This window comes from Montipora capricornis, chromosome 9 (assembly GCF_036669925.1).
Source record: "Montipora capricornis isolate CH-2021 chromosome 9, ASM3666992v2, whole genome shotgun sequence".
Lineage (NCBI taxonomy): Eukaryota > Metazoa > Cnidaria > Anthozoa > Scleractinia > Acroporidae > Montipora > Montipora capricornis.
In genome coordinates this window covers 47,868,767-47,879,405 of record NC_090891.1, presented here as the reverse complement: position 1 = coordinate 47,879,405, position 10,639 = coordinate 47,868,767, and the positions used below count along the sequence as shown (strand labels likewise).

General features: G+C 38.0%; 3 protein-coding genes across 3 annotated transcripts in view; 1 reads left to right on the top strand and 2 right to left on the bottom strand.

Moving 5' to 3' along the window:
• LOC138017689 (probable phospholipid-transporting ATPase IA) overlaps nucleotides 1–3,091 on the bottom strand; it is a 50,191-nt gene extending 47,100 nt beyond the window's left edge. Inside the window, exons 1-2 of the mRNA XM_068864706.1 lie at nucleotides 3,030–3,091; nucleotides 2,711–2,859 (exon numbers count right to left, since the gene is read on the bottom strand). Of these exons, the coding sequence (XP_068720807.1) occupies nucleotides 2,711–2,859; nucleotides 3,030–3,091 (211 nt within the window). The remainder of the gene's footprint in view (nucleotides 1–2,710; nucleotides 2,860–3,029) is intronic.
• Nucleotides 3,092–4,043: 952 nt separating this feature from the next.
• LOC138015414 (histone deacetylase complex subunit SAP30L-like) lies at nucleotides 4,044–8,197 on the bottom strand. Its single transcript, XM_068862439.1, has 4 exons — nucleotides 7,974–8,197; nucleotides 7,747–7,848; nucleotides 7,481–7,579; nucleotides 4,044–6,048 (listed from the first exon to the last, which is right to left on the bottom strand). Exons 1-4 carry the CDS (start codon nucleotides 8,142–8,144, stop codon nucleotides 5,932–5,934), a joined length of 489 nt encoding a protein of 162 aa, XP_068718540.1. The 5' UTR covers nucleotides 8,145–8,197; the 3' UTR covers nucleotides 4,044–5,931.
• Nucleotides 8,198–9,097: 900 nt separating this feature from the next.
• Nucleotides 9,098–10,639, top strand: LOC138016433 (high mobility group protein B3-like). The gene is made up of 2 exons (XM_068863571.1): nucleotides 9,098–9,531; nucleotides 9,864–10,639. Exons 1-2 carry the CDS (start codon nucleotides 9,191–9,193, stop codon nucleotides 10,117–10,119), a joined length of 597 nt encoding a protein of 198 aa, XP_068719672.1. The 5' UTR covers nucleotides 9,098–9,190; the 3' UTR covers nucleotides 10,120–10,639.

Genomic DNA, 10,639 nt, shown 5'->3' with positions numbered 1-10,639 from the left:
CTTAAAATAAGCTAAATTCAAGTGTATTCTAATTGACTGTTATCTGTAATCAATAACTTAAGGGCAATCATTGTCTTCTGTCTGTTAACGTTTTCCTGTTTTGCTGTGGGTTGGTTCCCCTATAAATCAGGTAAGATGTCAAACTCTGGTAATAACATCAGAGGTGACACATTGTCCTAGCTGTACATGAAAAATGATAGTTGGAATTGGTGGCTTCAGTTTTAGTGTATCCGTTCGATTCTTAATTCATTCAAATTGCTGTGAAATTTATAGAATTTAGGCATATAGGCCTTAAAAATTTTAAAGAATTTTAAACATGTAAAAGAAAATTTTTGTTGGCATTATTATTAACCAACAAGTCTTCGCATTATTTTTTTGCATAATTTTCTTCGACACCTTTAAAATACTTTCAGGTTTTCAAAATCTTAATTTTTTTCACACCTAAAACTACATAATTTGTACACTTTTAAACAACGTCACATTTTGATATTAGGCTTATTTTGCAACAGAACGGGAATGTCAGTGGCAACGGCATGCCCAGAAAAAATAGCAAAGAGAATTCAGAATAGAGTAGAATGGTGTTTTTGAGAGTATTTTACCACCTAGGCAAATGGCTTTTATGAAATTCTTCACAAAACAAAGTTTTCAGATTTAGTCTTTCTGAATTAGTTTTTGGCAATGTTATTTCCGAGTTCATGTCTGCTTCCTCTTCAAAGCGAGTACAAGTGCAAAGTTTTTATGAAAATTAGTTTTCATTCAGATGTAAAGTAGAACTAATTACTAACACAAAAACTTCGCACTTACACTCGCTTTGAAGAGGAGGCTGACATGAAATCAGAAATGGCCCATTGTGGTTTCCAGGCAATATAAAAAGCCATTTTCAGATTTTGTGTCTATTTGAAATAATAGTTAATACAGATTAGCCATCTACTGTGGTTCAATGTCAACAATTATTCTCTTTGCAGATTTGGAGTTTCTAGCCAGCACTGATGCCCCTCTTCCACTGGCAAGAAGTAGAAATAAGAATGATGTGGATACAGATAATAATAGCGTCAATAATTATCTGAGATCACTTTAACATAGGCTGTAAGTTTATTATGATGGTAACACTGTAGCCCTCCTAAGATCATTTGTTGTGAAGAGATTAGCAAGAAGGTCGGCCTAGGGCAGGAGGAGAGAAAGAGACTGGGGAGAGGTAAAGCTATTTTTTGTTTGCTTATGCTCAAGCAAACAAAAAAAAAGATGAAGGACGTGCCAAGAGAATTTCTTTCTTCAAAAAGTATAAAAATGAAGAACATTCTTAAAATTCACAAACTACATTACATTTGGCACAATGTTTATACGTACAACCCTATATGCATAGGAGGTATTAGTTATAATTTTATACAAACAAAACCCTCAGGAAAAATAAATATTACTGACACCTATACAAACAATAAGCCAAACTTTCCTTTTCTCAAATAGCGGGCAATTTTTCTCCAATTCAAAAAAGAGGGAAACAAATTGTAGAAAAAAAACAACTTAACATTCAGTCACTCGAGCTGCATTTCTTGACATTGAGAAAAAATGTTAAAAGCTAAGTGATTAATGACCCGTCCTGATCAGCTGTTTTTATGTAGCGTAAGATTCACCTGCCAACACGATCAAAGTTAAGAAAAACCCATGATCACTGTTTCTTTCATCCAAGATTAATTCACTTTCGTCTGAGGTAAAATCAATACGTCCAAACAAAAAAAAATGCTACATATTAAGCATACTTATTAGTTCGGTGGTTTTCACAGATAAATAAATGCAAATCAGTGAAGCCTTTGAGCGAAGCATGTAAGCTTAAAAAATAAAAATATATTTTTCGTCCAGTAACGCCAAACTTGTGAAACACAAAAATCTTAAAAGCAACCGTACATTTTCCAAACGAGAAATATCAGGAAAGAAAAAAAGTTTAAAATCGTAATTTCAAGGAAGGCATGATCAAAAATCCCTGCAAATAACCTCGTAATAAAATTAAAATGAGGCTTTACAAAGGGTTTTGTGGCACACACTACTTTCTCACTTTCAGCGATCGCTGTGAACTTACCGCTATTTCCATCGCTTTTCGAGCCAGTGGCAGTCAATTTGTGGCCCTCCGTCATAACTGGACGACCTGATTCCTGCTATGTATGACCACCATAAATACTTGCGATAGAAAGTGGAGAATTTTTTCAACAAAAACACCGTACCATTTGTTTTTCAGATGACAGGGACGAGACTGCGCAGTAAGCGCAGCTTTCAGCTGTCTCTCTCCTTCCGCTTCGCAGCTGGAGAGAAGATCTCTTTTGATCATGAGTAGTTTTCCTTCCCGAACGGAAAGTCCCATACAAAGCTTTGATAAAATCAGATTAAAACTTCCTAGCGTGTAAAAAAATGTAGGAGCAATGAAAATTTATTGAAAGACGTATAAACTAGCGAGCTGGAATTGAAAACATTCAAATACGGACAAAACGAGTTTGGGGCGGAACTTTATAAAGCTTAATGAAAATGTACATAACAATTATCAGTAAAATTTGTTGCATAAGCATCCACAGAGCAAATTAAACACAACCTAATCGTGGTCAGTATTTATTTTAAATTAAACGTCACTGCACCTTAAAAAAATTATCAACCTCAACACCCACTGTAAGAGTTCACTTGCATTGAGATCGTTAACATCTGGATGATTGTAGAAATTGCCTACCTGTAGGGCTGGTCTCTTCACTATCCAAGACATCAGCAAGCTCTGAAGGAGCTTTTCTGGCTACTTTTTTGTACGATTTCATGGCCGATAAGTTCTGGCAGACATGGTTGCAGACATGTACATGTTTCACAAGCCCCAGATCTAGACCTCTTTAACCACGGTCTACAAAGAAACCGAGAGACTGGACCGGGAGAAAATGAGCACTTTCCATTTGAAAGGTATTTCCGTCAAATGGAACCGTAAAAAATTTCGACAATTAATAGGCAATCTAACATTGGTCAGCAAAATTGGTTAAAGTTTTCGCTCAGTGGTTCGGTACTGCATTCCATCAACAGGACATGGGTCTTCCATCCTTAAACGGTTCAGCGATAAACCAGTCATTTTAGTTTCAGTGAAAACGAGAAAAGATGAGTGTGTGTGAAGTTATTCCTTTTTGCCCAAAAAATTCCAGAGGGAAGAACTGTTCCATTTGTTGCCCCACCGGAACGACTGGATTTTTCATAATTCAAAAGGAAAGTGCTCAATGACTCTAGCTAAACAAAACACAATTGAAGGCTTAAATTATTCTTAGTACACTCCTTAATGACTATCTAGTTTTAGTAAATTTTCAGCTGCAACTATTGCATTTCTAGCTTTTTGATTGGCTAAAAAACTCCGACTATGAGCCAATAGTCAACGTTTTACGTCATATGGAAAATAGTGCCCCAAGATGCTCTTTCCCGACGCTTTGTAAAATTGTGGACATAAAAATCGGCAGCAAAACCAGGTTTGAGAATTTACTAAAACAATTATCATTCCATTTGCCCTTGTTGGATATGAAGTGATTATAACCAACTCGCGCTACGCGCTCGCTGGTTATTTTATCACTTCATATCCAACTTGGGCTCATGGGATAATTGTTATATAGCCTAGCATATGAAGAAATTCTTCTTAGAGCGGTTTTCAATTGAGTGTCGAAAGTAATCAGCAAATTACTTTCGTTTTGCATTACTTTACTCTGTGATTGATTCAAAGTTCTCGCACCAGTTATTCCACCAATAAGAAGAGAAACCAAAACCAATTGTGGCTCGCGCATGCACATTTTCCAACGCTTTGTGTCTGATATGTGTAATTACTTAGAGTTTTGATTGGTTTACTGGATTGTCTCTGTCCTTTTTGATTGGCTAAAGAAATTACTTTGGTTTTGGTTTTACAGCACTCATTTGAAAACCGCTCTATCCTAACGAACAACATTTTCTCTGTGTTCACTTTTTGCTATGGTCACCCACTAGATTAGCCACTGCTACTTGGATGAGTTAAATAAAGATAAAATGGGGATAACAGAACATTAATCTTTTTTTCTTTTGAAAACAGGTTGAATCGTTTTATTGGACATTCTGGACCCTTTCCACTAGAAGTTCCTTATTTTAATAGACTGTAAATTTATTGGGCAACTCTTTGCAGTGAGCAATTTTTATGATCACAGTTAGTATTCATCATTTTCTACATGCTTCACAGTAAAATTGGAAGGACAACCTACACTGTAGCAAGAATTAACAATCACATGACCAAAAAAGTTTAAATATCCAAGTAATATGTTAAAACTAAAAACATTAATGTCAATAAAATTATTACTTTGTTAAAAGAAATAACAGAAGTCTAGCCACCGACAAAAACCTCGCCACAACAACAAAAAAATGTACTCTGTTTGTGTTGATGTTGTTGTTGTGCATGGGTTTTCTTTTAAGGGATGGAGATGGGAGAAAGGACATTGACAACACTGACAAGCTCAAATAATTGTCAACCTTAAAGACTGAGGAATACTTTTTGGGGAGTTGACTGGTGGCAAGAGCACTTCATTGACCATGAAGAATTTGTGATCAAACATTTTGCTTGTGAGAAAGTGATGGCAAAACTAGCCTGTGTAGATGACAGGATACTTTATAACAGGATTATTGAAACACGTAGGAGTAACTCAATGGTTGCTTTGTTGTGCTTTGGCTACTTGTCACTATGCCAGTCAGGGCCTAGGCTCGATCTACCAGCCGTTTTGTGCACCCGTGTTCCTCCGCCCACACCATGACTAGATCAATGGTCCAGCCAATAATTGTATTTTCCACCAATCAGAAAGTCGCCTGCATGCCAAGTACAAAATACAATTAGCTGAACACAAAATACAATTGCAACAGGTGCAACGTCACAGACATAGGACACAGACCATTGATCTAGCTATTTGTTGGGAGGATGTTAACCCTACTCCCAAAATGGCTGGAAATCAAGTCAAGACACAACCAAACACAACCAAACAACCATTGATTTACTTGCGAGTGTTTAAAATAATGATCTGCAATAAAATATCCTGCCAGCTACATAGGCTAAGCAAAACTTGATGACATCAGTGATATTCAAATAGTCCCAAAATGCAAACAAAGTGAATATTTTGAACACCCTTTTGGGTTTATTTTGTTAATCAGCTGGTTGCAACACCAAAAGAAGTTTTTACCAAGATTTTGTGTCAACCATTTCTCAACATCACCACAGTTTCTGCCCACAAAACACATTTTTTAATAATTATTGTTATTTCATTCCCTGTGAATCAAAGGCAGACTACTTTTAAGCAATAGAGGACTTTTTTCATGTTAACATAGCCTCATCTAAGAGGAGAATTCGAGACAGTTACGAAAACCCAAGTGGCAGCTGAAGGGTTTGCATAACTGCTGAGAATTCTCCCAACTCCCGAGTGTTTAGATGATGCTATGTAAACATGTAAAAAAGTCCTCCATTGCTTTTATAAAATACTTCTCAAAAATAATTTGACAAATGAAGGAAAATGTTGGTTTTTTTACTTCTTGATTGAAACAGATTTTCTCGATATATGCTCATATTTCCTACAGGCCAATCCCAACATGCATCTGACAAAACATAACCAATAAAAGTTTGTGTGATGTCACAGCCATGTTTACATACTTTCATCTAAACACAGCTATTGACCAATGAGAGTGCACGTACTATCCTAATTATTTTATAATATTTCATTCCCTGCGAATTGATGGCATATTACTTTCACATGTAGAAGATTTCAAAAACCATTTTTTTTTAACTTGGAGAAAACCAAGGCCTGATGTTGTACCACAGTGCTACTTTGAATTATATTTACAAACTTAAAATTTAAATTTTCACCACTTCACACTTCTGTATTCAAGTTTTTCCAGTCTGTGGTCACGAATAAAAATTTAATTGCCTCAATTACTGTCTGGTTTTTGGTCCAGTTTGCTTTTGTGAGTTTTGATCATGTAAATAAAATATGCCACAGTTTCTTTCTCTGGACATGGAATCAGCTTGAAGTGCTTCTGAATACTCTGAAATAAAAAAGATGTCTATGTTAACAAGACTTCTACATAAAAAAAATAAACAAGGCAAGTCATAGTCATAGTCATAGTCTGAAATGGTCATAGTTTGTTTACCCACGGGGAGCTTTGGAGTCGTAACTCGTTGAAAACGCTGTCGTGCAACCATGTTATGTACCATAGAGAACAGAAAACACAACACCCAGAAACCCGAGCCCTACTCTTCACGAATAGAGTGTGGGTTCTTTTAAGGGCGTCCCACAGGGTCACGAACATTGAAGGGTTGTCTGAAGCTTAATTGTCCCTGTCAGAGAAGACTACACAGTCTAAAACATTTGCAGCCAGCGCTTTCTTCTTAGTTATTTAAAGACACTGAGTGTTACCAGGTAGTTCAGCTGAAGTCAAACTCATGGCCTCCCACATGGCACTCACTGCCTGGTGCTCATCCTGCTGAGTCTTTACTCAACCAACTGAGCCACCGGTGAACAGTCCACATCTCATAAAAATTGGCTTCTAGGCAAAGGCTTAACCCTTTCACCCCCGTGGGGTTCCCCATCGACGAGTAAAATCGTCTGGCGTTAGACAGAGTAAAATCTATAAGTGGCACTCTTGGGAGTGAAAGGGTTCATTAATGGGGACATACCCTTTGTGTGAATCTAGCTGTTGTTAATGGGGACATAGCTTTTTAGTGAATCTAGCTGTTGTTAACCCTTTCACCCCCGTGGGGTTCCCCATTGACGAGTAAAATCGTCTGGCATTAGACAGAGTAAAATCTATAAGTGGCACTCTTGGGAGTGAAAGGGTTCATTAATGGGGACATACCCTTTGTGTGAATCTAGCTGTTGTTAATGGGGACATAGCTTTTTAGTGAATCTAGCTGTTGTTAACCCTTTCACCCCCGTGGGGTTCCCCATTGACGAGTAAAATCGTCTGGCATTAGACAGAGTAAAATCTATAAGTGGCACTATTGGGAGTGAAAGGGTTAAATACTTGACCCATTCACGCTAAAGCAGGTCCCATTGATGAGTAGAATCATCAAGACATTAGTGTTAGACAGAGTAAATATTTTTACTAGTGCAAAAAGTAGTTTCTTTAAAACTTATAACCAGTAGTGGACATCATCTTCCTCTACCTATGAAGGAGATTACCCCCCGTCCCCTATCCACAAAAAGCCCTACCCCTCCCCTCAGAAAATAATAACTCAGAATTTACCAGCAACAAATCATGAGGACATGTAGGTAATACAGGTACATGTGTAGCTCTGATAAAAACACTGCAACGAAGTACATATCCTCAAGTTCTGCTTAGTAATCTCACTTTCAATTGCTATTAGCAGTTAGGGGGGTGGGGACTGGGGTTTTCGTTGACTCATGCATAACAAGGAACAATCCAAACAAATCGAAGTAAAGAAAACAATAGTACGCAAGTTTATATTTGTTCATACCTCAACAAGCTGCGATTTATTCAATCCAGGCCTGGTTTGCAGTTTATAATGTCGTTTATACCGCCTTAAAGTGTTTACTTGAAGCTGGCAGAAATCGACCTGCACATGCATACAAATCAAAAAGAAAAAGCAATTAAACTTAATTGCGTAGACTACGATTTTGAATGGCAGAGCCAAAACTGAAGGCTCAGGATATAACCTACCCAACTATGTATAGAAATCTTTTTAAGTTTCAACAACAACAAAAAATATAGCAACCAACTTACTTCAGCCATTTCAGTTTCGTCATCCGAATCTTTGCGCTTTCTCTTGCTGCGAACACTCTGAATCATATTTTTGTGATGTTCGCAAATGTAGATGTGTCTCGCCTGAAATAAAATTTTTCATTAACAATCCCTTCTTTAATGTAGGTGTTAGAAGCAAAAAAAACGCAGGTGTACACGATCAGGATTCGTTACGCGAAGGGATCCTATCAAAGTAATTCATTTCTTACGTTAACATCCAGGGACAACTTGAGTTTTCTCTGCGAAACTGTCTTTTGAATTCGTTTCGAATAGCTCGCGTTACCGGCCTGCCGTTTACAGCGTTCACTATCTTCTACAAGGCAACAAATCTGTCTAACAGAAGAACTGGCTTCCTCTTGTTCGCTGCGATATCCGTTCATCACTGGCTTGCCAGAATGAAAACACGTTGACCGCCGATCTTGAAAATCGCTCCTTTCCTGTTTGTTGTACACATGTGTATGACGTCATGTCACATGGTCCAGAAACGACCGGAAGTAGGATTTTCTTAGGAAAATAACATAAACTGCGGTGATAATCATTGTATTCAAACGCATTTTTATAAAACTTGACGTTTCGTATGCTAGTCAACACACATTTTCAAAAGTGAAAGTTTCAATTTTTAAAAAATATATATATATATCGTAAACAATAGGGGTCTCGAACCTAGACTGAAAATTTGTGTTGACTAGCATACGAAACGTCAAGTTTTATAAAAATGCGTTGGAATACAATGTTTATCACCGCTGTTTGTGTTATTTTCCTAATGAAGCTACGATGGCCTAAGAACAAGAGTTTATAGGATTTTCTTCCTTCACCCAAAATTTGGAGTAAAAGTAACCCATCAGGGCGCGCCCTTTCAAAAGAAAAGTACGCCGAATCAGGGCGCAGAAAAGAATGCACATGCTCTTCTGCGCCCTGGCCTAATCGTAGGTTAGGGTAAAAGAGACTGGGCTATAAAAAAATGGTAGCATACAGGTAAACGAAAGAGAGGATAGCACACTAGGGGACTCCCAGTTACCTATACCTTCCGTCTATCAAAAGGTTTAGCGGCCGTCGAAACACACTCTGTCGCGCAATATCACAGAAGAAGGAACACCTTTTGGATGGATTTTAACGGAGAATTCTCTCAAGAAACTCTTTCCATTTGCAACAAATTCACAAAATTTCCCTGAAGTCGTTGAAATGTAGAGATGTAGAAAATATCTGCATCTTTGTTAGTTGTCGTAAACAAGTCGCCATGCCACAATGGCGGGAAAAAGTGACCAATCCAGGACGTTCTACAAATTGACGCGGTGAAGTGCAGGAGCCGACCTTCGCAAACGTACCCATTCATTCAAGGCCAGATTATCGTGCATTTAGTTCAATATTGCATTCAATAGAACTGATTGAGATACAGTTCAGTCCGATACAGTTCAGTTCAAGTACCATGCCGAGGAGTGGTAAGGACCCCAACAAACCCAAGGGAAGACGAAACCCATACAGCATATTCCTTCAGCAGGAAAGAGAAGCGATGAAAAAATTAGAGCTTGATGCAAATAAGGCAACAGAAGACGAAAGCCCAGCAAACTTTTTGGAGTTTTCGAAAGCTTGTGCGGAAAAATGGAAGGCGCTGAGTGAAGAGGAAAGGCAGCCTTACAGAGAAGCTGCCGAAAAGGATAAGCTAAGATACGAAAATGAAATGGCAAATTACTCGCCGCCAGAAGCTGCTGGAAGGAAGACACGAAAGGGAAAGAAGCCGAAAGACAAAAACAGACCAAAGGGAGCAAAGTAAGTGAGCTTAGGTTTTATTACAGTAGGCGTGCATTGGTCAAAAGGCTACATCTATTCTAATCGAGATCCTAAGTCTTACGTACTGTGTTCTGCGTTTCATTTAAAGAAGTCTTTGCAGTTGTTTAAATGGGTTAAAAAGGCTCAATATTTAGTTGAAGTTTGTAAGCTATGTAGATTCCAGTTACATGTAAGCTTATACCTTTTAAATGCATGTTTCTTACGGATTTCCGTGGAAATTTCATGAATTTTTAGCAACGACTCTCGAGCTATCTTGCTAGGTAAATGAGAGTCTGTGAATAGTTGAGAAATGGCTAATTCTTCTTTTCTAGAAACCCATTCATGTGTTTTAGTGAGGAAAAACGACCAAAGTTAAAGGAACAGAACCCAGATGAGCCAACCAAGGAAATTGCAAAGATGCTTGGAGAGATGTGGAGAAACATGAACGATCAAGATAAGGAGCATTACAGTAAATTGGCTCAGCGAGACAAGGAAAGGTACGATGAAGAGATGAAGGCGTTTATGAAAGGAGATTACGTTGTACCAAGTACAAGCATGGACACAGATATGGTCGAGGCCGAGGAGTAACTCAAGTCCTTTAGAAATTCGAAAGAGTCACATTATTGTTATCCTGGACTTCATTCTCAAGTTTTAAAACGGGATTGAGTCGTTCCAATTTTTATCCGCACCCCCCACCCCCTCCTCCCCCCTCCTCCCCCTTTGGAAGGAATGATTACGACAGGTGGTAAAATGGTGAAATATAGTTTCCCAGGGATTATAATTAAATGCCAAACTCCAGATTCCGACAGGTTAGGTTCCAATAGACCATTTTCGAATTTGCACGGCTGGACTGGATCTAGCATGAAATGGAGGCTAATCCGGGCAAATTAATAGCCCTTATTCACGATAGCCGCCATGTTGGTTTTCAAATTGTCATGTAAATTAGCCATGTGTTATGCTGGGGGGCAAACATTGGAATAAAGGCAAATTGCGGAAAATCGGCTCGTCGAAATATTGAATTAACATTGCTAAAAGTAAATTTTAGAATTTAGAATTAAGTACCTTTTATAATAATTTTATACCTTTTGATTACCTCCGACATTTTGAC

Excerpts from the sequence above, each read along its gene's own strand:
- LOC138015414 (XM_068862439.1), bottom strand. The coding sequence starts at position 8,144 with ATGAACGGATATCGCAGCGAACAAGAGGAAGCCAGTTCTTCTGTTAGA. Across the intron at positions 7,580-7,746 it reads ACGAAACTGAAATGGCTGAA|GTCGATTTCTGCCAGCTTCA; the intron begins GTAAGTTGGTTG and ends ATGCATGTGCAG. Across the intron at positions 6,049-7,480 it reads ATAAATCGCAGCTTGTTGAG|AGTATTCAGAAGCACTTCAA; the intron begins GTATGAACAAAT and ends TTTTTATTTCAG.
- LOC138016433 (XM_068863571.1), top strand. The coding sequence starts at position 9,191 with ATGCCGAGGAGTGGTAAGGACCCCAACAAACCCAAGGGAAGACGAAAC. Across the intron at positions 9,532-9,863 it reads AACAGACCAAAGGGAGCAAA|AAACCCATTCATGTGTTTTA; the intron begins GTAAGTGAGCTT and ends CTTCTTTTCTAG.